The 27,857-nt window shown below is 35.2% G+C and overlaps 1 protein-coding gene across 1 annotated transcript in view; it reads right to left on the reverse strand.

Annotated features, from left to right (window-relative positions):
* Positions 1–27,857, reverse strand: part of PTPN13 (protein tyrosine phosphatase non-receptor type 13) — a 189,152-nt gene that overhangs the window by 76,887 nt on the left and 84,408 nt on the right. The window contains exons 7-10 of the mRNA XM_029943587.1: positions 22,406–22,966; positions 8,572–8,667; positions 8,087–8,180; positions 635–857 (exon numbers count right to left, since the gene is read on the reverse strand). Of these exons, the coding sequence (XP_029799447.1) occupies positions 635–857; positions 8,087–8,180; positions 8,572–8,667; positions 22,406–22,966 (974 nt within the window). The remainder of the gene's footprint in view (positions 1–634; positions 858–8,086; positions 8,181–8,571; positions 8,668–22,405; positions 22,967–27,857) is intronic.

Genomic DNA, 27,857 nt, shown 5'->3' on the forward strand with positions numbered 1-27,857 from the left:
GGTGCAGTAGGCATGACTTTGAGTAGATAATGAAAGAAAATGCAAAATGCTTATTGATTTATGATGTGGTTTCATCTTAGCTTGGGCAAACCATGCAGTATTTAATACATAGTAGCAGAATATTTACTATTAAAAAAAAATCCTCCACTGATATAAGATATAGATAGCTCATGTGGTCATCTTTGGACTACAAAGTAAATTATTATCAAAATTCTGAAAATGGCAGAGCAGAAAGGTGGAATGCACTTGATAACATTCTTGAGGTTCTGAACCAACGCTGAGTTCTTTATTCCGGATACTGGTTTGTGGGATAACAAATTTCTTATTATTAAAAGATAATCATCTACATTACTGAATAAATCCAGCTGACTTTGAGGATCATGAATATACTTTTAAAATATACAGTTAAGATATTCTAAATCCATTTAATCCATTAAAAAAAAGAAATCATGAAAACAGCTAAATATTTATCTTAATAACAACCAATATGATATTTAACAGTAATGGAGATTAATATGGGATTTCAATTTCATCTACAGGCAACTTTAGGACACCTACACAATTTAAAAAGTATTCTGTATAACATTTTCCTGTGACGCCAAGTTTAAATGCAGTAATCTGAGAATTAACTTACTCTCAGTTTTCTTTGGGTCATGGCTGTTTCAAGGGCCATTTCTCTTAAGGGATCCCTGCTGATGTCAAGCATAGAGGCTTTGATTGTGTCTCCTGGATACAGGCTCAACCGAGACTGTCTAAGGGCCAGTCTGGCTTGCAGCTGCATCATTTCTTCTTCTTGCCGTTTTAGCATGATCTCTTGATTAATTAAGTTGCCTTCAAGGGGTGTTTCATATTGTCTACTATAGAGAAAAGAGAAAAGGGTTGGGAAGAAAATAATTATTTTAAGTCTAATCAAGAAAAAACTAAACATGTTAAGTAAGGTATCAAGAATTTACACAAACTTTATTTTGTCATTTCAGAAGAAACTGTGCAGTAACATTTCAATCCTACTTTTAATGTATCGATATAGTATGCTGTCCCATTTTCATGAGATAGATCTATATGCTCCATGCCTTCTCTGATCATTCTAGCATCCTCTGAACACTGCTTCCATTGCTGTTCTCTTCAGATGGGGCTGTTTTATTCTTATAGTCCTGTACCACTGGGCCTGGAGATGGGATAGAAATTCCCCTTAATTCTTATATCAACTTCCTGACTCTTGTCAACCTACAATAGCCCCCAGCTTCTCTGACGTACACGCTATGAAATCACTCAATTTACTGCTCTGCTTTGCTCTAGACATTAATGTCCTATTGATCAACGCTCCCTTATTCACTAAAGATTTAAGTGCCTGTCTCAGTCCTCTTCACCAGTGCTCCTGTCATTTAAGGTGGTATCACGTAGACTGAGGAGTCCTCCAGCACTGTGGCCTCCTCCATTTCTGCCAGCCATCTACTCCCATGCTGCCTATAAGCAATAATTGCATTGCGCTACTTCTAAAATGTCCGATTTCTATTATTCAATGGCTTCTCCATATAGTATCTTTTTTTTTTTAGCTCACTACCTTAAATACCCTTCTTCAAATAATTCATAGACTCTCCCACCTTCTGTTATCTCTCTTTGCCCTTATCCTGCTTGAGTTCCAAGGCCCATTATTAAAATTACCCCTTCGCAAACAATCTCCTCTCATGAAACTGCAGAACCATGCTGACTGATCTCACTGGGCTCTCAGCACTGATTGGCAAGTCATTTTCTTAGAGAACTATTTTATATCTTCTTCTTTCCCTTTTCTCTTCAAAGCTCAAATAGTCTCTCCCTCTCTACTGATGACCTTTCCTCAGTTGTCTGGGTGAAATAAGAAGCAATCAGGAAATAACTTCCTCATGCTTCTACCACCAAACTTTCCAGAACTACATCCTCCACATGTTCTGCCTTCTCTTCTGTTACAACGAGGGATCTCCTGCACACTTACACAGGCCCAATACCTCTACTGTGCATAAAAGTCCACCCCCCTCCTACTCAAAGGCTTTGCTCCTGCAATTAATGCACTCACATGCATCTTACACTATGCTATTTTCATTAGCATACGAACATGGTGTACTATTTCCTACTCAGAAAAGGAAATCCTCCTTTGGTTCTACATCTCCTTTTGGACCCTATCCCATTGTTTCCTGCTGTCTTTTAGAGGAAACCTCTTCAAATTATCACTTAAGCTTTCCCTCCACTTCATCTCCCAGTCTCTTAGACTCAGACCAATGGTTTCATTCCCTACTATTCCACCAAAGCTGTTCACAAAAATGACTGATCACTATGTTGTCAAAGCCAAAGGAGAGTTCTCGATTTTCATTTTACTTGATTTCTAAGTGCCAAAAAATGTAGTTGCTCAGTCCTTCCTATTCCTAAAATATTTCCCATTTGGAAATTCATGCTGTTTTTATTTTCCTTCTACTTTAGTGGCTCTTCCTTCTTAGTCCCTTCTGGTGGCTCCTCCTTCATTTCTAATTTAGTGTTAGACTACAACAGCATTCAGCCCTCCAGATTTTCCAAGTCTCCATATATACTCCATACCTACATGATCTCATCTAGTTACATAGCCTTACTTACTTTATATTTTCCTATAACCCAGTCTCTCTGAATTCTAATTCTATTTGCCTGAGTGTTCTACTTCGATAATATCTATCCTTTGGCTAAAATGTCTCAAACCAGATTCTTGATACATTTCCCCCAAGTCAAACCTTTTTTCAAACTGGTTGCTTACAACAACAACTTGGAATCATTTTTGATTCCTCTACCTTACAAATTTCATATCCAACTGAGTAGCAAATCCTGAAGACAGAACCTTGAAAATATCTATATCTGAGACTTCTCTATCACCAACAATCTAGTCTGTGCTGTATCCATCCAAAAGTACTTTCACTGCCTAACTAGTCTTTTACTCCTGTAATCCGTTCTTCACAGAATGGAACAGAGTAATCTCATTAAAATGTAAATTAGATCTAGGTTTTAGAGCCATCCAATGGCTTCCCATTATCCTTAGAATAACATCCAAAGTATTCGCCTAAGCTTCTGAGGTCTGACAAGATTTGGGTCCTGGTTACCACTCACTCTGCCCTTCACTCATCCTGCTGCACCCACACTGTCCCTCCTGCATTCCTCTGACAGTCTAACTTCCATCTCTCATGCCTCTGCTATTTCAAGGCCTCTGCTCTTGTCGTTCCTTTTGTCTAAAAGGAACCCTCTGCCTCCAGACATCTGCAGAGTTCATCCTGTCACTTAAAATTGTTTTCTTTTCAAATGTAACCCTTGGGAGAGGCCTTCTCTAACCACCCTACCAATGTAAAATAGAACTTGGACATCAGACCCCTGTACTCTTTACCCTTTAGTTTTTTTTTTTTAATGACCTTTTTAATAAAAACATTTTTTATTATTGGGGCAGCTGGGTGGCTCAGTTAATCAAGCATCTGACTTATGATTTTGGTGCAGGTCAAGATCTCATGGTTGTGAAAAGCCCCATGCATCAGGCTCTTGCTGGGTGTTGGAGCCTGCTTAAGACTCTCAATCTCTCTCTCTTTCTCCCTTTGCCCTCTCTTGCTTGGGTGTGTATGCTCTCCCTTAAAACAATTTTTTATCATTAAGGCATAGTTGATATAAAGTGGATATTAATTTCAGATGAACAACATAGTGATGTGACAATTCTCTATTATTCAATGCTACCACATTCAGTGTTGTCATCATAGAACATTATTACAATATTATTGACTATATTCCCAATGCTGTATTTTTCATTTCTGTGACTTATTTATTTTATAACTGGAAGGCCATACCTTTTAATCCCCTTTACCTAATTCCCTTTATTCCTTCTCACTTCGGCAATCAACAGTTTGTTGATTAGTAAGTCTATTTGTGTTTGTTCATTAGTTTTGATTTTTAGATTCCACATATAAGTGAATTTGTATACTATCTGTCTTCCTCTGACTTATTTCATTTAGCATAATACACTCTAGGTCCATCCATGTTGTGGCAAATGGCAAGTTCTCATTCTTTGTTATGGATGAATAATATTCCATTGTGTGTATGTGTGTGTCTGTGTTTTCTTTACCTATTCACCTACTGGTGGTCACTTGGGTTGCTTCCATATCTCGGCTATTATAAATAATGTTGCAAAAAACATATAGGTGCATATATGTTTTTAAATTTGATATTTTCATTTTCTTTGGGTAAGGATCTACTAGTAGAATTATTGAATCTTATGATAGTTCTATTTTTAATTTTTTTTGAGGAATCTCTACACTGTTTTAACACAGAGATTGCACCATTTTACATTCCTACCAACTGTGGCTGAGGATTCCTTTTTCTCCACATCCTCGCCTGTCGGCCGCCAAGTTTTCTGTCTGCCTCAGGCAAGGATTATCACTCCGTTGAGTGAGCCAGTAAACAAGATATGCATCTGGAGGCTGGAGATTGCCATTTCCTGGTCAAAATAACTTTGGCGACTGTCTTGCTGAGCTAGATGTGAGTGGCCAAGGCGCACAAAGAGATCAAAACCGTATTCAGTGTTAGTTCTCCATCCCCCAAGATTGCTGAGGCAAAGTCTGGGCGCTTCTTTGATATGCATTGGACTCTGTAGCCTGCCTAGGTCAGCTTGCCTTGTTTTCCCCCCCTGAAGACTATATAAAGAACAGTTCTTTGAATAAACGCTCTCTTTCGCCTGATCGGAGAACCGTGAGTTCTGTCTTTACTCTTTGCGTCTCCCTCTCCTGCCCCCTTTTTCTCTCCCTCCCTCAGGAAAAGGAACCACGAGGATTCTCCTCTCTGCCCTGGGCTGCCCTGCCAGTCGGGGCAGACAAACCAGGGGCAGACAAAACAGGTACCGCCAATTGCTCAACGCGGGGCTCAGTAAAGTAACGCCCTGAGGTTGGGTTACGACACTCGCCAATGATGGTTTGTTGTCATTTTGATTTTAGCCACTCTAATAGGTATGAGATGATATGTACCATGGTTTTGATTTGCACTTCCCTGATTAATGATGTTGAGCATCTTTTCATGTGTCTATTGGCCATCTGTATGTATTCTTTGGGAAAATGTCTATTCAGATCCTCTGCCCATTTTTAAATTGGATTATTTGGCTTGGGGGGGTTGAGTTGTATACTTTCTTTATATATATTAGCTATAATCCCTTATCAGATATTTTTTTACAAATATTTTCTCCCATTCAGTAGGTTGACTTTTCATTTTGTTGATGGTTTCCTTCTATGTGCACTCTCTGTTCCCTTAACATGCTTTCTTCAAAGCACCATCAATATCTGACTTGTTTTTTTTTTTCTTTTTTGGCCTTGTTCATGGCTCTGTCTCCAGTACCTAAAAGTTCCCAGTACATGGTAGGTGCACAGATATCATTTCTTGAGCAAATGACAGAATATAAATTTATGGTTTTTTCACTTAAGGGGGTCAGGTAAAATAAGAATTTGAATCTATACATTTTAACTCATACCTGTTATTTTCATCAACTATATTGGCCTTCTTGTTAAAAGTATTTTATACCAGAGCTACAAATAGGTAGCAAAAATGACTAATTATCATTTCATCTCTCTCAACACAATATCTGGTTGAAGTTCCTATTAAGGTTAAAAAGTTTGAGACAAAAATAAAAACCCAAAATAAAACAAAAACAAAGACAAAGCAAACAAACAAAACTAAGAAAACAATCTGAATAAACAGGTTGTTTTAAGTCAGAAAAATAGGCTACGTTGTCAAGTAGATAGGTTCAGAAGCAGTGGGAATTGTACTATGTATAAATTGTACTTCGAAAGTAAACAGAGAAAAAACTTAGAGATGTTCTTTGGAAAACAGCTTTGAATATCCATTTTGGTCACTGAAAGGCACTTTTGATAACTCAGAATCAAAAAATTACTCATTCTGCTGCATCTGACTCATAGTTTCCTGTTAATTTCCCCCCACCCCTTATGATACAAATCAATAGCACTGTCTGGATCTATTTTTCCATTTCATTCTAGCTAAAGGGAATGGAACTTTCTATAAAGAAGCATGCAACATGTCAAAATACAACACTATTTATAGATCTCACAAATATAGGACTTAAAGAACAAAATAAGACCTTCTAATTGTGTGCCAGCATGTTAAGGATGTTATCAGAAACCTTTGTACACATTCAGAAAATCCTGCACTTATATAAGGAATTTAGAGTATTTTAGTTAATGTGTTTTTCTGTGGACAGAAAAAGAGGGTGGGACTTGTCTACAAGAAGTTGAGTTTAGCATATTACATCAAATATAATATATACAGACTTAAGAATCTACTTCTTGAAATATTTTTTTATTATGTCTTTATCTAGAAGAGATGCTATCAATGCCACATGGAATTTTTTTCCCCCTCTTGAAGTATGAAATGAAAGATAGTTTATCATTAGAACACAATTTTGTGAGCTAAAGTGGCCTTAAAATTAAAGTTCCCTAAAAATAAACACAGTCGAAGCTAAGGTTCTCTCATAATCTTTTGAAGTACCTTACCAAGAAAATTACAAAATGACCTAGTTTTATTTGGAGAAATATATTTTTAAATAACTAATAAATGAAGTATAAAATCAATTAATTTTTAAATCATAAGCTTAATAATCCTCCGGTCGTTATCTTTACTCATGCTTTTCATCAACCTAAAGGGCATTGTATTATTTATATAAATTTTCTCCAAATTAACTATATAGATAGGGATGACTCTCTCGATTCACCATAGAGTTTAGTGCAGTTCAATATTTGCTTCTTATTGCTGTTCATCCCAAAATGCTTTTGTGTCTTTAACAAAAATTTGTATAATATCAAACATAAATCTATCTTTGTCTCTTACCTCTTGTTCAAAATTACTAAATCAGGGTCTCACCAAAATGGGGTCCTATTAATATAAAATTCTTTTATGCAAATTTAACACTGCTTTAGGAAAATGAATACTTATGAGAGCATTCCTCAGAGGAAATAAAGGATCATGGACTATCTTAAAAAGCATAAGAGGAAAGAGAAAAAAAAGACATAAATTTAATAAATACTGGAATGCTGAAAGGAATTACTTTAGTGCCATGTATTTAATTACTTGGATTCTAAACCCTAGATAAATTGTCTGCTTTAATCACATAGCTAGGGTTACCTGGTCTATTAATAGTTTACGGGTGTGAAACAGTGTCTGCCAGAATTAATTAGCTAAGGGGCAAGTTTTTGTTAATCTTCAAATGATTCTTTTGTAGATGGTGGCACTTGAATTAAACGAACTGAGATATCAAATTTAAAAGGATTTCCATGGTTTCTAAGTAAATTCTAAAGCAACCTCTGCTTCTCCAACAGCACATTACAAATTTCAAATTAATGTTTAACATTAACAATATGATTTATTCCTGTAAGGGAATTATGCACATGTGAAAAAAATATGCAGCAATATATTCACTACCGATGTGACACTTCTCAGTTTAAACAAAGTAAATCAATATAGAGCTATGATACTACCATCCTAAGCCCAGCACATGAATAATACTTAACACCTCATTAGAAAGTTGACTATTTCAGTATGAAAATGAACTCTAAACAGCCCACACTCGACTTGAAAAAAAAAAAAAACAAAACAACTTAACCTCATGTAAGCCAGTAAATATGTAGTGAATAATTAACTTTTTACATAATAGGTTACTTAGTAGTAACCTACTCATTATTTCAACAAATAATACTCCCTGAAAACCTGCTTGTGGAGGCTATTCAACCTTTCAAGAGAGAAATTATTGTCTTAGAAATCAAGGTGCACTATCTTCTCACAGATGTTTAAGGCCATGTCTCCAGAACTTCCTGTTAATAAGTGATTTAATTTCAAGCACAGATTATAAATAATCAGAGCCAATTCTAATTTTAAAGATTCAACAACTCTTTCACATAATTAAATGATTTTCCAAGAGTTAAAAGAGGAGGGAAAGAAAAGGGAAAAATGGAAAAATAGAGAAAAGAGGATAATTTTCAAAAATTCTCCTTGATTCTAATAAAGAAAAAAAAATCCACCTGTCCCTAGAAATATATTACTATTATTTCCTATCACATACCTTGGTCTCTGTGACGGGCCTTGAGCTGGGGTTTCATCCACCCCTGGGAGACCACTGTTGGACTCCAACCTCTTTGAAGCTTCACTTTTTCGTACTAATTAAAGAATGAAAAAAAAAATAACGCAAGTAACAAAAATATAAAGTAGCTTATTTAAAACTAAAAAACTCAGCACATACACAAAATAATTTTTACAAATTATATTCATACCATCAAATTAATGACATACTGTCATTAGATTCTTCAGAGATATGTCAAATTATTTTTGAAGACAGTGCATTATTTCTTATTATGAAAATGACTACATTGTTTGATGAAACTGCTTTTAAGCTCCCATAATACTGTTAAAATAAGTAATTGGCAGCTTTTTATAATTTTTAAATTTTATATAGAATTATTATTTTGATACCTTATATCTTAACACTACTGAGAAAGAAGAACATTCATGGCTTCTTAAAAACAGTTTGGTTATTCAGATGCCTCTTACCTTGTCGGAAATCTGATTCAGAGGAAATAATAGATGGACTTTCACTGGAAGTACTAAAGATATCACTGTGGTAAGTTTTATATCTTCGAATTGGTTCTAAAGGGATTAAAACAAAAACATTAGAAAGCAAATCCATTAACTGTTCCACACAAATCAGATATTACATTTACTCTTATGAGACTAGAACATTTTATGTATTGCTTTAAATTTACCAATTGCTGGATGATACTCAAACAATGTGATTCCAATTTTGAGGCAGTTCAGCATACTGGTTAAGAACCGGGACTGTGACACCAGATTGCCTGGGTTTGAATCTCAACTCACTACTTGCCAGGTGTGCGACACCTTAGGAAGGTAACTGTAACTTGTGACTCAACTTCTTCAGCTAAAAAGGGGGTATCGTGATAGAGTATACCTAGTGGTGGTGTGGTGAGCATTAAGTGAAGTGATATATGCAAACCTCTTAGAACAGAGTGGATGTCATATAAACATCATTAAGGAGCTTTTAAATGCTTACTATGTGTAATTCTCTGTGTTACGTACTATAATGGGATAGAAAACCCAAAGACACAGCCTCAAGCTCAAATGATTTAAAATGTTTAAGTACAAAATACTTAGTTCAAGACAGGATGTTGAGCTCCATCAGAATGAGATGAATAAGCATTGGGAATGTGTGGGGGGGTACTTTGTGGGGTTGTGCAGTGTGTGCCCTGTATGAGGTGGGCAAGACCACATTAAAGTAAAAATTTTATCTTCTAAATGTTTTTTGTTAACTCATCCCTTTTTCATACTCATGGTCATATATCACTCTTCATCTCATGTTTGGACTACTTCATGTATCCTAGATTCCCTCTTCAGCAATCTTGCCCATTTCATATTATGATTCACATTACATATAAATAGAGCTTTAAAAACTCAATGCAAAAAAAACAAAAGACTGAATGAGTTATCTGAATCTTTGTGTCAAGTTGGAATGTCTGAGCATGATGTTAGTCAGTGGATGATAAGACTGCAGATTGGGAAAGACTAAAATTGCAAATAAGAGTGGGGAAATTGATGAAAAAATGTGAAGGAGACAGGAGATGGAAAAACACCCCAACACACATGGATGGTCAGTTTGGTAAAGAGGAAGAACCTTTTCTTCTTAAGAGAAAGAAATGAGGAATAAGGGAAAGAGTGAAAATATAGAAGCAATCCCAAGATACTCATATCAGAAGTTGCCTTACTCCTGGTAATAAAAAAAGTGCATTACCTCCTGGGAGCCAGTGGCCGGCAGTTTGAGAAGAGTTAAGATTTTCTGCTATGAAGAATGTGATAAGAGTCAGTAAAAACCATATGAAAGCTTTTATACAGCCATGATAGTTTAGATTAGGCTAGAAAGCATGAATTTTACTGGAACCAATCAGAATGGTTCTGTGGCTTTTTCTTGGCAGTAGAGAAAGAAAACCATGGGAAACTCCCGGAACTGAGGCGAGACATGGGATGTGTGACAGCACACAATGGAGACATGCGAGGAATTCTTTTTTACTGGTTTGCGAGCTTGAGAACAGGAACTTCGCAAAATGAATAATTCCGGTGCTACAAGGTGCTCAGTAGAGATTGTTAAAGGAAAAAGAGATGGATAAATGAATGAAATAGTCAAATGGCACCAGAGAACCCACGTGTGTAGAACCAAGACAGAAATGATGTGCTGGCAGGATCATGAGGTCATGCTGAGGTAAAACTTTAGAGAAATGAGAAGAGTAGAAGTAAAAATGGCCATAAGCTTGATGGAGAAGAAGTTGCACCTTGTTCTTATGCCAATATTTACCTGGAATGGTAGGCATAATATAGAAGACCCTTACTTAGTTCAGCTTTACACACACTGAAAAGGAGTATTAAATAATACTGCAATTAGTGGAAAGGGTTTTGGGATTGAAAATCCAAGTATTTACCAGTACTTCTAAAAAATGATTCCATTCTACCACAAGCAAGTCTTACAGCAAATAAGATACTTTTTAAAAAATTCCTCTGGTTCAAGATAAATGTGATTTGAAAAGATTGTAGAAGACATCAAACAATGGTTTTGTTGAATTCTATTTAAATTAATGAACATAGTTAAGCAGTCACCTAAGAAGAACTGTTATTTTCAAGGGGTACTAATGAACTTTGTGTTATATTGTTAGAGAATCCCCATGTTAAATTTCTGAGGAATTTTTCCAAGGTAACTTGAACAAATGATACACCTTGCATTGCAATGTATAGCACAGTAAATAAAACGAACAAGGCCAAGGAGTGGACTCAAAAGTACAGAGGCAAAAAATTTTTCCCCTTACAAAGAAAAATACAAAGCTGCAATAAGCTTATTTAGTAGAGCAGAGAACTTTAGTCACTAAGATGTTACTCCATGCAATAATTTCATACCCAACATTAAATGACTTTGTTGTTTCATAACTATTTCTGCCAAGTGGCTGTAGGATAGTAAATACATTCAAATTTAAATTTCCATTCTTTGGTGGTGCATTATAATTGTTCTTATATTATTTTATGTGCCCATATTCCCTTTCCTTTTTTACAATTCTTGGGGTCCTTCTGTGAGACAAATTAATGCAATGTTGATTATCCCCTCTTGAAAGTATAACAACAATCATTTTCCCTTGATGAACTGTTTGTTGGTCTGTAAATGTTCTCAGCACTGCACGTTGTGGGGAGGGCAGGCACTGCCTTATGATCTTTTATTGCTTTGTACTGTTACATCAGAAACATACAATCGATGACTAGTTTTGCAGCACTACTAGGGGACGGGAAGACTTGCTTTTTTTCTTCTAGGACTAGGGTAGGAATGGGGCATCTATGTTAGAGTGTAGGAATCTCTTTTGTAAGTTTCTTATTCTGGAATGTATTTTTTAAATGCTGTTAGCCATGTTCCTTTCATGTAATGGCATGGCCAGATTAAAATTCCAGATAATATTTACTACTCAGTCATGCTTATGAGAAAGGCTAGCCTTTGAAAGTATAGGCTTTCTTTTTCTGAATTAAATAATAAATTGAGCCATTTCAGGAATTATTATAAAATCCACTACAAAGATAAATTATTACAAACATATCCTTTACCAGGAGAGTATCTTGCATTGGTGTATATGAAGAGGCACATTTTGCACGCTTACAGATCAAATGATCTGCCAAGAACATGACTTGGCCTTCTGAGATGACCTACTTGAAGACATCCAGTAGACATTAACTAGTTCCAGAGAAGCTTTCGTCCTCTGTTCTGGTCTGCAGAAGAAGGGTAGTCCCTAATTATCCTTGAGGTGTCCTAACATTATTGACAACTTTTCTTTCTGAAGGATCCAGACAGATGCTGTAGACACGTTTTCTATATACATTTGGATGTATAATATAAGCACTTTAGACTTGGTCTAGATCCCACAAATATGGGATTAACGGAGTGATAAAGAAAAATAAACAGTTTTCTTGTTATGAAAACTTCTACGCAGACACAAAACGGGAGTACAATAAAGCATCACATATTCAGTTCAATACAACCTGGGGACAGTTATTTTAATTAAAAAGTGTCATGCTTTTTTTTAAACAAAAAAATGCTCTTAAGTATTTATTGTATACTACAAAGTTTTATGAATGCCAATGTTCTTGAATGACGTGCAGTGGACTTATGAAGAATATTCAAGACATCCATATGGCTAACAGGCATATGAAAAGATGCTCAACGTCACTCATCATCAGGGAAATACAAATCAAAACCATGATGAGATACCACCTCACACCTGTCAGAGTGGGTAAAATTAACACAAGAAACAACAGGTTTTGGCGAAGATGTGGAGAAAGGGGAACACTCTTGCACTGTTGGTGGGAATACAAACTGGTGCACTCTTAAGAACACTATGGAGGTTCCTCAAATAACTAAAAATAGAACAATCCAGCAATTGCACTACTAGGTATTTAATCAAAGGATACAAAAATACAGATTTGAAGGGGTACATGCACCCTAATGTTTACAGCAACACTATCAACAGTAGCCAAACTATGGAGTGAGCCCGAATGTCCATCAATTGATGAATGGATAAATAGTCCATCAATTGATGAATGGTATACACACACACACACACACACACAATGGAATCTTACTCAGCCATCAAAAACAATGAAATCTTCCCATTTACAATGATGTGGATGGAGCTAGAATGTATCATGCTAAGTGACATAAGTCAATCAGAAAATGACAAATACCATATGATTTCACTACATGTGGAATTTAAGAAACAAAATAGATGAGTGGGAAAGAAGAGATAGGGAAATAAACCATGAGAGACTCTTAGCGATAGTGAACAAACTTGATGGAGCGAGGTGGGTACGAAGTGGGCTACACGGGTGATGGGCAATAAGGAGGGCACTTGTGATGAGCACTGGGTGTTGTATGTAAATGATGAATGATTAAATTCTACTACGGAAACCAATATTGCACTGTATGTTAACTAAAATTCAAATAAAAAAGTCAAATATACATTTTATAAAATACACATGGCCATTTTCATTGAAATATAGCAAATTTTTAGGCTTTCACAATTACAATTTGCAGAACTATATTTGGCTTCTGTGGGATAAAATGGGATTCAATATCTAATTTATTGGTTGGCAAATTTCTCAGTTACTAACCATTTAAATGAAACCTACACTGAACAAATCAGTATACTAGGGTCTATTTAGGGTCATAATTATTTCTCATTTCACAAAACAATTTCCTTCCTTTTGATTTCCTATGAACACTTAATTTTTAGATGTGGAAAATGAAGTTGTAGGAAAGAACTTTAATGTAGAAATAATAAGTACCCAAAAAATAAAATAGCAAAATTAGCTATGATAAATGTCACCAAAAAAGTAGATGTATGTGAATCTGTCTTTATGAACAGATAAAACACATAGGAATATGTTCCCTCCCAAAAACATTTTGTAGAACAGTGGTGAGAGGACGAGAAGAATAGGGTCTACAGAAGGATGGCTTGAAGAATTAACATTTGGAGAGAAGTCTATAGTTATAGAGATTTGGTAATCATACATACTCTGTCAACTGAAAACATCTTTTAGTTTCTAGTACTGTTTTACCAGGCTCCAGGCTCCAAGTTGTCAACTCAAACCTGACGTGGGGCTTGAACTCACGAACCATGAGATCATAACCTGAGCCAAAGTCGGATGCCTAACCAACTGAGCCACTCAGCACCCCTGTAATCTGATCCTGCAAACTTTCACTCCAACTCTTAATATCCTACTGACTCCACTTATGGTATCAATGAAAAGCAGCTTTTCAATAGGCTAGAGCATTTAGCCATAAGTTCTTGACAACTAAGAGTCACAATTTTCACCAACACTTAACACACTTAACACCCAAATTAAAAATTTTTTTCCCACACTTAACACTTTAAACATATAAAATTGTGGTATGTGATCATGAACACTATACTTTTAATATTTAGGGTATTATGAAGGTTTGCATCATATTCTTAGCCTACATAAAGCTCTTTCAGATGAAACATTCAAATCTATAACCTTCACATTAAAATGAACCTAAGCCAACATAAACTGTAATCTAAAATCATAATTTACAAGGGACACATATTCAAGCTCAGACATGAAATAGGCAGAAAGTGAGACTCAACTGTAGCATCAGGAATTAAAAAATTATAAATATTTTTAAAACCTTGCATTTTTAAGGTTATTAGCCCTAACAAAATATTTCCGTTTTCAAGTAAGCCAGAGAATCAAAAATAATATTATGTGTTCATGTATGAAATGTTTTATTTCTTTCTTTTCAAAGTATTAATTTTTAGAGATTAAAGATTATACCCTCTACATGTTCACAAGAGTCCACTACATTCATATACCATACTACATGATCTATGAATAAAACATGTTCTAAAACCCATTGAGAGCTAGAGATGATCAATAATTTTTTAAACAAGAGGAACAGAACTCATGCAAATATAAATATATGTAATTGAGGAAAGATAAATGAGAAAATGCTCTATGAACTATAAATTACTTTATAGATATAAAATTTGTGCAGAGCGGGAATGGTAAAAAGAATGAAGTCTCTGGTTCCCTCATAAGAGTCATATGCAATGTAGTGGCCACCAATCTAGGCTGTGTCTTGCATCTGAGTTGGCTATACCACTCCTTTAGCATCCTCCAGGATCCCAGGTTATGACTTTACTGCCTGTTCTAAATCTTTCAAAAGAACAGTACAGAGTCCTAAAGGAAATTGACTGCCTTTGCTGTTGGTTCGTCAGGTTACGACTGCTACTGAAGTCAGATAAAACACAGGAGAAGGATTTCTGCTCACTATGCACAATTCATCAGAGAATATTGTTGCATCACATATCTGAAATAGCACATGCCAAATATTTAATATTAGTATCTACATTGCAATGCTCTTTAGGTTAAATGTAGGATATAGTGGTAGATATTAAGGGTACATTTATGAATTAGACCATGCCAAATTTCTGATATCTATAGGAGGAGAAACAAACTCCTCAAAACAAATAATTTCAATGTAAAAACAGGCCATCATCCTAAACTGGGAAGGTGGGAGAAAGCTTCCTGAACCAGAAATGCCTGAAAGCTTTGATAGTCTTAAGACAGAAAGCAGTATGAATAAAGGCATGGAAATGGAGAACTGGCTGAAGGGAGAAAAGAAGGAGAAAAGAGGGAGACTGAGAGACTGAGAGAATGTACCACATGGTATTGAAGTGGGGTGTGAGATGGGAAATGATAAAGGATGAGACTGGAGACACATGATCTAAGGAGCCAGAATTTTATCCTGCTCAGATAATGAAAAGTTCATGGCTGAGGCAGAGAAGAAATTATTCAGATTTCTGTGTCAGGAAAATGAAAGACATAAATGGTAGTTGAAATAGCAATTGAGAAAGCTATTTCCATAGTCCATGAGAGCAAGGAACTGAGAGACTGGGACGGAATGAAGAAATATTTCGGAGATTTAAATTGCTAGGTCTGCAAAATTGCCATGATACTGTTGCTAGTATGATGCCTCTTAAAATCTTTCTGAAAACAAATCAATCCATGCTTCTTGAGTGTCTATGCCTAAGCCAAAGTGGGTCTATGTTAATTATGCATGAGTTCAATTTAAGTTAGGTCCTTAATTTCTGATAAAATAGTGTGTGATTTCTATAGACGCAGCAATCAATATTATGTTACCATGAATATATAGATACTGGAAAGTTTGTATTTGTTTCACCATTAACTTTCTTTAGTGTTTAAAATGCAATTTCATTCTTTCTACTTGGATAAATCCAAAGAAGGGAAATAAACTGCCTATTCTCCTTCCCAAATGTTTCTCAAACCAAATCTTCCCTCATTTGAATACTGGTACTTCACTTTATATGAGAATGGTCTGAAGCTGTACTATTTTAATACAGCAGCACTGGCCATGTGTAGCTATGTGGAGGTAAATAAAATATTCAGTCCCTTAGCGGCACCAGCCCCACAACGTAAGTGATCAACTGTCAGATGTGGCTTGCAACTACTGCGTTGGGACTTCATAGATACAGAACATTTCCTCCACTGAGGAAGTTCTGTTGGGCAATGTTCGTCTAAAATAGAAATCTCTTTAAAATTCAGTCCTAGAAATATAGCAGGCACTTGATTCTTTCTGTCTAAGATGTTGACTCCATATATAATAGTGTGTTCTTCAGTGATACAAATATATTTGCACCTTAGTAGTGTAATAAAGTAGTATAAAAAGTATAGTAAAGTAGTATACTGAAGTATAATAAATATCAATACCTGAAAACATGTGATATTTGACCAATATCACCTAAAATCCCTGCTTATTTATATTTGCTTTTGTGTAACTGATATGAGTGAAATAGAAACTGAATATTAAATCATTTTAGTTCATGAAGTAATCCAAATAACATCTTTTTTCTTTTCAAAGGGAAATAGATGAAGAAATAAAAACTGACTAGTTCGTCTTGATCAGTTTTGAATTTTAGAAGTAAGTTTTGAGAAAAAATTTCTCTCTCATAACATGTCACTCACTAGAGTATCTTACATGGTGAACTGTAATATTTATAAATCTATCCCTTTGGTTTTTAGAAAAGCAACTGTAAAAAACATAATGAACTTTCAAATTCAACTTCTCATGAAAATGAAACCTTAAGGTGCCTCAATAATAAGAACAGGCTCACATACTTCAGTGTTCACGTAATCTAGTTGCACAACACAGACTTTAAGCTGCACTCACAAGGCAGTCACAGAACAGCAGAACTAAGCTAGACCAGAGGTCACAATATTGTCTTCTGTAAGCAATATTTAAGGCTGATTGACTTAAAATTCTTTAAATAGTAACATTTAACCACACTTTTGAAGGATTTAATTATATCTATTCTTCATATTTTCCTCTAGTATTTATAAAGAATGCAGAGGAGTTTTGACTATTGGAAGCAAAATGGGATTCATGGTCCCCACCCAGGGCGTGGATTACTGTTCATACTATACTCACAGAACTAGTTCCAAGTCAATCTCTCATAATCAGGAATGTGCTGCCAACCCACATGGCAACATTAGATAGGGAGTGTGTGGTAATTACATACAAGAGAGATGGCAATAGATACTTCTATTAGAAAACATAATTTCTCAGAAATTGAGTTAAAGTAAAGAGGTGGAAAAAAGATATCAGGAACAAGGAAGAAGGAATGAGTAGACTAGGATCGTCCTGTACTGAGGTGAAAAAAGTAAAGAGAATAAAGCAAAAAAAGAGTCACACCAAATTTTAAAACTAGTTGGGGTGCCTGGGTGGCTCAGTCAGTTGGACCGCCGACTTCAGCTGAGATCCAACCTGATCATGCTCTGTCTCTGTCTCTCAATGATAAATAAACATTAAAAAATATTTAAAAAAAATTAAAACTAGTTTCCACAAAAGAAAACTGTTAATGTTTTTTATTGCCTCATCCTTACTGCATTCTTTTTTTTCTTAATGTTTTTTATTTAGTTTTTGAGAGACAGAGAGAAGACAGTGAGAGCAGGGGAGGGTCAGAGAGAGAGGGAGATACTGAATCTGAAGCAGGCTCCAGGCTCTGAGCTGTCAGCACAGAGCCCCACACGGGGCTCGAGCCCACAAACCATGAGATCATGACCTGAGCCGAAGCCGGAAGCTTAACCAACTGAGCCACCCAGGCACCCCATGCATTCCATATGAGAACTATCTGATATAGTTTCTTTCCTGGGGTCTTTTCTGTTCCTTTCTTGTTTTGTTCCCAAAGAAATTATAGCAATCAATGCCAACCACAGCCAACCACAGCTTTTTAACAGTTTTCTCTCTTGTCTTGCCAGCTACAGGATAACCGTCTTATAGATCCTACCATAGGAAAGCCCCATTAAAACACTACCACTACAGACCATGTGACATGGTAGAGAGCTTCATCCTTTTTTTTTTTAATGTTTTTTTTTTAATTTATTTTTGAGAGAGAGAGAGAGACAGCTGGAGCAGGGGAGGATCAGAGAGAGAGGGAGACACAGAATCTGAAGCAGGCTCCAGGCTCTGAGCTAGCTGTCAGCACAGAGCCCGACGCGGGGCTCAAACCCACGAACCGTGAAATCATGACCTGAGCTGAAGCCGGACGCTTAACAGACTGAGCCACCCAGGCGCCCCGAGAGCTTCATCTTAACCCCTATCTAGTGTGGTCTGCTGGAGAAAAAAACCAAAGTGCCTTATTTGAGCCTTTTTCATTGTACTATCTTGTTTTACAGTATTAAAAATTACATAATTGAGGGTTTTGTTAGGTGGTGAGTTGAATGTCCAACTTTCCAGGCAATAAAAAGTTCTCCAAACAATGTACCTGAAATGTATCTCGTTTCTGCTTGAAATCAGAATGTCAGAGTGGAAAAAAAAAATCTTATTCTGGATTTCAAGAGATCTGGATTCTAAATACAGCTCTGCTACAAATTATGAATTATGTATCTCCTTTGGCAAATACTCTAGTCTGGGCTTTTGAAAATGAGGGGTTTGGTTTAAATAGTATCCAGATTCCTTCCAGTACCATATTCTGGTCTCCCCTGTGTTAACTGGCTGATTGATGCTGTCAGCTAAGGAGGTGGTATAAAGGTGATTTGGCTAAAGGCTCCTTTTGAGAGACTAAGGAAAGGGCTATAACATCTGAAGTTGAATGAGACAACTATCTTTCCCATTAGCTCAAGGAGACTCCTGGATGCCTAAAAGGACAAAGTGAAATTTAGCAATTTCTTTTCTTGGAATTGCTCTATCAACCAAACAAATACTGGAATACATATATATTTTTTTTTTTTAATTAGGAAGTAGCATGTAGTTGGAAATTCTTAGACTGGATCTCCAAAACCTAGGTGGAAATCTACAACCTCCCATAATGACAGCAACTCTATCATTAACTAGCTATGTGAACTTCGGTAAGTTATTAAATCTTCACAAGCTCAGGGATATGTATTACAAGACCTCTTCTAATTCAAAAATTACTGATGGTAGCAACTGTCGAATTTAAAGATCACAAAAATTGTACAGAGCACTATTAACATTTTTAAATGCTTTATTTTTTTTTATTTATTTTGAGACAGAGTGTGTTTGGTGCGAGCTGGGAAGAAGCAGAGAGAGGCAGAGAAAGAGAATCCCAAGCAGGCTCCTCACTGCCAGCACAGAGCCCGAAGTAGGGCTCAATTCTATGAACCATGAGATCATAGCCTAAGCGGAAATCCGGAGTTGAATGCTTAACTGACTGAGCCACTAAGGTGCTCCCTTAAATGCTTTAAAAGAAGTATATTTAAAAAGATATGTGTACATTAATAATATGCACTGTTCTGCTTGATTTCTCACACATAAAGGGGATCTATGGAGCCTAATTTTCATAAGAATTAAATAAAATAAATGGGATTTGTATTGTTTTCTATTCTTTTTTTCCATTGCATACTAGCTATAATCTTCATATTAGCAATCTGCACTTGTGTTTGAGCAGCTAATATAAATTACCTTACTTTTAGAAAAAGCAGCATAAAACCAGCAAAGTATTCAACTAAATAACAGTAATTGCTTTTGAATTATAACAATGGAACATTCTTTCTGAATAATATTTTTAGTCTAAGGTAAATATAATTTATTACTGCTTATAAGTTACTGTGTAATAATGGAGTTTATTTAAGATGGTATTAGCATTTCCATAATACACCAACATTTTCAAGACCTTTTGTTTAACTTGGTTTTAAAACACACTCTGGGAAAAAATGTATAGATTCTTTGTGACAACAAATGTTTTTGAAAATTTGTCAACAGCAAAGAAAGATTTCAGGATGGAAATGGTCCTGAGCCAAACAATTCAAAGCATATTTTAGTTTTAAAAAGAAATCTTTTTTTGTATTTCTTGTAATGAATATAAAATTTCTAAATCTGGAAGTTAGGTTTCATAACAAGTTAACATTTTTTAACATATAAGGGTCAATAACATTATACATCATCTTTGTAGCTATATATGTATATTTGGAAACAAGATGCAACCAAGCTTCCTTAACATATGTGCCTGCACACATTCCTTGATAAAAGGCTCATATGCAAACTAGCCTAATACTCATTTTATAGATAATAAAAAAATCACCTATTCAAACAAAATATATCAGACTACTGTAGCAAAATTTAACATTAAATATACTTCCATTAATGTTTAATTTCTTACTGTTTAACTCTCAAAACCAAGGTTCAAAGATAAAAAAAAAAAATCCACTTTCCTCAGACTTCACTAATCCATACTATTAATTTACCAAATAATAAGTAAATATTCTTTTGAAACACACATGAGAACATTATAAATTATGAGTTGATTTTTAATATTTGCATGTTAAGAAAATATATTTCACATGTTAAAAAAATATAGATGTTCAAAATAGTCATCTACACTGGTATGTATCTCCACTATTTATACTCTGAGACTACCATGGTTTTATCTACTTGAATAATTAAAGGTTTAGTTTTTTTTTTCTCATTAATGGGCAAGAATTCTTCACATAAATGTGTCTATGAAGGCATGTTCGTAAGGTCAGGTTAAGTTATTATTCATATGTTAGTTATTATTCATATGAAGTACAATGTCTGAAAGAGCAAACCTGAAGCTACAGAAAGTGCCAATTGTTTGCTGCCACAACTCTAATAAAGTATACTGATTAGAGTTAAACAGTAAAACTGGGCATAAAACACATTTCTAAGTTTTTAATTTTCTGTCCTTAAAAAGTTTTCAGATCAAATACAACAATCTCATAAAACTGGCCAATTTCTAAAAATGGACATATATACATACCCATAATATCAACTAAGTGATAATTTCTGTTATTTCAAATTCATTACTAATTTGCAATTCCTGAATTGAAAAAAAAGAAGCAAAGCTTCTTCTATTAGAAGTAAAGCACAACGTGTAGCGTATGTTCAGCCCAGAGCTATGCTTAAGCTTAAGTAACAGAAGAAACCTTTAGCAGGGCAATTTAAAGGTAATCCATGAATCAAAAATATTCCACTGGAACAATGGCCTTAACCATGAATATGACCCTTAATTATGTCACCACTCTACCTGAACTAGAAAGCACCTTGAAGTTGCCTTTCAGCTATGTCCCAAAGTTTGTCTGGGAGGCAAGAGAAGATAACAAAGCTTTAATCTTCAAAAATGTAGAGGATTAGATTGATAACTCTAATTTTGTTTTCTCTCCCATTTACTTAAGTTAAAAATAGCCTCTATCCATATGACTAAGACATATAATTTTATTCTACTCAATATACTGAGGTTTGTGTGAGAATCAGGAATTTTGAATCAGAGCAAATAATAAGAATTTATCATGTATAGGGGCACTAGGGTGGCTCAGTTGGTTGAGTGCCCAACTTTGGCTCAGGTCATGATCTCACAGTTCATGCATTACCCGACGCTGGGCTTTGCACTGACAGCACTTAGCCTGCTTCAGATACTCCACCTCCCTCCCTTTTTCTCTATCCCTCCCCAGTCCCTGTTCTCTCTCAAAGATAAATAAACATTGAAAACAAAGGAATTAATCATTTGTAAGGTGGTTTTTATGCCCTTCATACTAACATTGTAATAATTTGATTTATCACTTCACATTTATTACCTAATTCATCTATTTTGGTTAAGCACATTTTAAAGATGGGGTAACTTACACTTGGAGGGATTAAGCCCAGTCACTGAAATAAGGATCATGTAGCTGCTGATGCAGTGAATAATTCAAACCTAGGCTGTCTGACTCTAGATCTATAAAACTAAATACTATGATCTTTAAAATATGGATTTAAAACTTCATTCTAGACCAAACAAATTAGAATCTTCAGGAGTTGTGTCCCTAAGTTTGTTTTTTGAAGCTGGTGGTTTGGGAACTAATGCATTATGACCATGTTACTCTGCCTCCCTGCAGTTGCTGATTTTGGTTAACTGGCTCTTATTTCTACAAATCAATCCTTTAGGGAAGCTTCTTATGAGACAGTGCAAGATGGGCGGTGCTGTGGAAGATTAAAAAGAAAACATGGCTCCTGCTTTGAGAAGATTACAATCTTATAAATCTACTACCCCATATATTGCAGGGTTATAAAGTGCCCAGACTAGGATGCTGACTAGAGATGACTTTGTGGGAGCAGTATAATTTGATTAGGGTTTTGTGGAAAGAAGAACAGAAACTGACGGAGAAGAGACAAACCTGGGAATAAAGGGTTGGCAGTGGAAATACGACTTGTGGTTTAATAACCCTTCTTTATTTCAAAACACAATTTTAAACATTTCAATTAAGTTTTTTCTCAAACACACCCAAAATTACTGACCTTCTACATTCATGGCTTCTCTTAGAACCTGAAGTGTCTTTTGTCTCTCTCGGATTCGGTCCAAAGCACTTGATATTGCTGAGGAAGTGGGCAATTCTCGAGTATGAAACATCGGATCCACTTTTTGAGGGCCAAAGATATCCAAGGCTATGCTTCCATCTGAGTATCTTGCCTCCTTTTTTCTAGGAGTAGTTGACGTCCGCACTGTTACTGCCTCAGGGAGATATTGTTGGAATCTACCAGTTGGCTTAGAAAAGTCTCTCTCAGCTGTGCAAAGCAAGTCCATGGATGAAGCCCAAATCTTCTTCTTGGGAAGCACATCAATGCCAGGGATGGCTTTTTTTTCTGGGCCACTAGTTTTGAACTGGTAAGGGGAACAGGTATTTTCAGAATCTTCGCGTGCAGAATTATCTGATGAAATGTCCTTGAAATAATCTTCCTCATCTTGTGTGTCTCTGATGGACAGAAATCCCATAGATTTACTAAGCCCTTTGTTAAGAAAGGTCTGATGAGAGAATGGAGACTTGTGTATGTCTAGTACATCAGAAGTAGCGCTTCTTCCTGGAATGATAAGAATCTATCATGTATGCACAGAATTTTTAGAAAATAATTGGAATGTAACCTAACTACTGAGAGTGAGAGTGCTGGTAATTTTCCAAATTTTCCTAATGGAGGATCAGAGATGAAATGGGATGGTGGCGACAGTGAAAGTGGAAAGAGAAGTTTTATTTGTATAACTTTTCATGGTCCAATATTTCTTATCTAATGAAAACAATAGTGTAGTGACCTTACTTTTTTGAGTAGTGTTATTTTATGTTCAAAGGTGAATTATTTGTTTTTAAAAAATAGACAAAAGTTTCTGATACAATCCAATTTGGCAGCATATTAATTATCCATGAAATGATGTGGGGTAATAACAGAAGGTAGAGTACACTCCTTTAACTTCTAAAGGAATAATGCAAACATGTATCACTTCAACATAAAACCCTAGTATTTTCTGGTCATTTAAGTAAAATAAATGCTTTTAAAGAAGAAACAAATAATTCTTGTTATATTCTGGATTAAATAAAGACTTGCAGCATTTAGAATCTTTAAGTCTCAAAATCTGATTATAATTAGATATGTTTTAAGAAAATTTGTTTGAAATCCAATTAATGTTTAAATTATGTAAAAAACTTAATTTTTTCCATGACAGGCCATCATATACTAAAATAGTTTTTCCTCTTAAACATACTGCATCAATATTTGTCAAGTGGAATAAAGTACTAATTGTTTTTATTCCTTTAGTCCTTGGTGTAGTTAAAAACCAGTAAGCCATCCTAATTTTTCTAAGGGACCAATCTAAAAAATGCATGGAGACACAGCAAAAATGCCCAACCAGAAATTAATTTTTGGGATCCATAGAGTGACTACCAAAAAAGGTCATATATTTATGACTCCACTATAGAAAAAGAAATGTGGAAAAATACTTCAGAGTTACTAACCCAGTAGCCCATAAACACTGAAGATTTCCTGTGTGACCTTCTGTGATCCATCTCTGATAAACTATTTGCTATGTGTACAATACAAAATAATGCCTAATACTTTCCTAGTAATAATAAATTGCTTAGCAATTCATCTGAATAAGTCAATGGCTTCTTCAAGGCGATGGCTATAAGTTTTAATTCCCCGACTCCAAATTTTACCTTAAAAATCTAGAAAAGTGAATTTATTATCCATAAATAACTGCTTATTAGAGAACTATATTCAAACCTTTTGCTTTTCTTGCAACTCATCTTTCCCTGAACACGGATCTTTTTAAATGCAAATAAGTTTCACATCAATAGTTGGGGTGTGTCATACAAAGAACACTGAGAACACACCACACCACATCTACATATAGATTATCACAGATTCTACTGTCTGATCCAAGATGATTTAAAGCTGATAAATATGTATCTATGTGACAGTATATTAGGGGTAAATTACATTCTTAAACCACATATTGAAACTCATTAATTTAAAATTTTATTAAAAATAGAGAACAGAGATATTCTTCAAAATTGACAGAATACATTAGGTAAAAAATAAGAATTGAAAGGATTTAAGGGTCATACAACCATAGAGGACCTCAACAATATTCTTTTACTACTTAACTACCAATGAGTAGCCAAAACTTAGAGAAAATCAAACGAGTATTTTGGCAGCGTCATAAATTCATAGTCAAACACGCTGGACACTCAGTACCATGTATTAATAGTATTTTCACTCACTCTCTACCATGCTTCACTTTTCCTCATTCTTCAATTTTCCCACCTCAATTCCCTCTTCTCTTTTCTGATGATCTTGTCTCATACTCCAACAAGAAAATACAATCTGTCAGATGAGAGCTTTCTGATTTTTTCATGGCTAATTCTACACATCTATCCATGTCTGCCAGTCTTTTTGCTCGTTTCAAAAGATGAAATTTTCTACCAGGTGGAAGCCAATTCCCAATATGTGTTCAATCCCTCCTCCTTTAATGTTATCAGAGATTTTATTTCTTTGGTTAATTTCTGTCCTCCATCTTAATTAACCCCTCTTTCTATGGAGTCATTCCCATTAGTTTGTAAACATGCTTTAATATCTGTATAATAAAAAGCATACTAAACAAAGCTTAGTGGTAACCCCTGTTCCCACATTTCCCTCTTGCTACTGCTGTCTCCAATTTCTTACTGTGCATTCAGTATTCTACTCACTTTAGTCAACTTTCAACTCCTCCACACCTGGGCAACTCTCTTATGTATCACCAATTTCCTCCATATTGCCAAATCTAATAATTTTGTATCCATACACTACTTACCTCTCAGCAACAACTGATGGTGATGACAGTCACTTAATAAAGAACAATCCTCTCTTTACCAGAGTGGATTTCTCTTACTTCTTAGACTGCTCATTCTTAGTCTTTGCTTTTTCCTCTTCTATCAGATATCCAAATGCTGGATTTCCTCACATATCAGTTTTAGAACCATATCTTTTCACTCTTTTCTTAAATAATTTCATCTGCTAACAAGGCTTTAAGTATTATCTATATACTGATAACTTCCAAATTTAAATTCTTGGCACCAACAAATTCTGGGAGCTCCATTCTTACATAATTAGAACTTCTATTAGTATATCTTAGACGTACCTCAACCTGAATATACTGAAAACCAACTTTTTGCTTCCCATATCTGGAGATGTCCATTCAACCCTAATACTTCCAATTACAGAAAGTGCATCATTATCCAACTGACTGTTCAAAACAGAAAAACAGGCACCATCCTGACATCTTTCATCACCCTCACTGCCATTTTCACTGGCATCACCCTATCCCCAGTCAGCATTACCACTTGACTAGAAAACTGCAATGGCTTCTGGTTAGGCCTCCTCATCTCTTTCTTTATCCAACAACTCTTTATTCAGCAGTCAGAGTTATCTTCTCCAAATATAAATTCCATGATGCCGCTAGCTTTTCCAATAAGTCTCAAAGGCACACTATTATACTCAAAATAAAATCAGACTACTTTCAGGTTTGGTGTTTGATTCTTTTTTAGTCTCCTCTCCACTTCTTTTATTCCGTCCAGGCCATAGGTTTTCTTATTAAGCTCTCTTCTATATTAGGACCTTTATATTGTTTTCTCTGTCCTGAATGGTCCAGACCTTTCTCATGATTGTTTCTTATCCTATACTTTTATTTTTTTTCCTATACTTTTATTTAAATATGACTTCTTCAGTGAGTCCTACTCTGACCACTATTGAAATACTTCCAAAATGTACCATGAATCTATTCCATTTGTAATAGTAAATTTATCATTCTCCTTTAGGTCATTAGTATTTACTAACAATATATTAATGGGCCATGGTATCCTAAAAGCACCATGTCTTCTCAACAGCCATATAAAATTTAAAACTAATTGCTAATAAGGTGGCTCTTGGATTAACTACTGCTCTATAAATGCTAGGTTTTTAACTTTATGCAAATTAGTAGATATAAAAATATTTCCGTTCCTATTTATTAAAAGTCCATAAAGTTATCATTTTTAAATCTGTAATGTAGGACAAAATTATAATGAAAAAATCCATTTGCAGCACCTGGTGGTTCAGTTGGTTAAGTGCCTGACTTTAGCTTCACGATCTCATGATTCGTGGGTTTGAGCCCCGCATAAAGGCTCAGTGCTGACAGCTCAGAGCCTGGAGCCTGTTTCAGATTCTGTGTCTCCCTCTCTCTCTGCCCCTCCCCTGTTCGTGCTCTGTCTCTCTCTCTCTCAAAAATAAACACTAAAAAAATTAAAAATAAATAAATAAATAAATTCATTTAAAAGTTTATACTACTTTGCTATTCGCTTCTACAAAATATGCCAAATTTAACTATGACTCAATTTGCTCACCATGTCTGAAAATCACATTATAATAGCCAACTTAAAGTTTCATGACTATTACTAATAAAAGATAGTTTTGAACCATAATAAGGTCTCTTTTGGTAGCCAATAAAACAAAGGAATGGTGAAATAGGAAGAGGAATGAGAAAGAAAGAAAGGATGATACTTTTGAGGAAAATGGGCAAAAAATTGTGGAGGTATGAAACAAAATTCAAAGTGATATGAATATACTTGTTAGAGATGGGCTAAAGTAAAATTTTAAGAGCTATGAGCCACAAAAGCATTAAAGGTAGAAACAGAGTAGATCACCTTTTGAAGGAAGAAAAAGAAAGTGTAGGAAAGAGATGTTTGGAATTAAGTGGTTTCTCCAGTGAGGCTATTGGCCTATGACCACTTTTGTCTGCCTTTTAGATGAGAAGAAAAAAAAAAAAAGATAACCTTCAGATAGGCAACAGAGAGATGGATTCCGGCTGATATGAACACATCATTTTAAAATCACTTGTTATTAACTGGCAGGCATCTTAATGCATTTTGTCATGTCAATGATACCCATTATCTTGAACTATACAACTAGATATGTATTTGCCTGATTAACATTTGCCTGGATTAAATATATAAAGCATCAAATAACATATCATGGTTGCCTTAAATTGCTAAAGCACTATGGGAAAAATGTCACTAACCTGGGAACTAAAAATGAGAGTTCAAACACAGGATTGGGCCCTTTAAGTAAGGAGAAACATGGAATTTCAGACTCATTTATTACATGTATAAATCTGCCAGATCACTGAAAACCATGTATTGTTGTTAATGCCAGCGCTCCTTACTTACTAACTTTATTTGAGACTAGGTAAAATACAGTTTCTTCAACTGCTTTCCAGATATTTCTAAACATATGCTGGGCTATTATAATTATTTTATTTAACAGGCAATAGACAGCAATGAAAAATTAAGAACATCTAATAGCTACGCTCCCTACCCATTTTGATCATAGGAAGTTAATTATTTCTGAAGGCAACGGCGTTGGATCTCTTCTTAAAAGAGTTCAGGCAGAGACTTCTTCAATATTTCCC

This window comes from Suricata suricatta, chromosome 1 (genome assembly GCF_006229205.1).
Source record: "Suricata suricatta isolate VVHF042 chromosome 1, meerkat_22Aug2017_6uvM2_HiC, whole genome shotgun sequence".
NCBI classification, from domain to species: Eukaryota; Metazoa; Chordata; class Mammalia; order Carnivora; family Herpestidae; genus Suricata; species Suricata suricatta.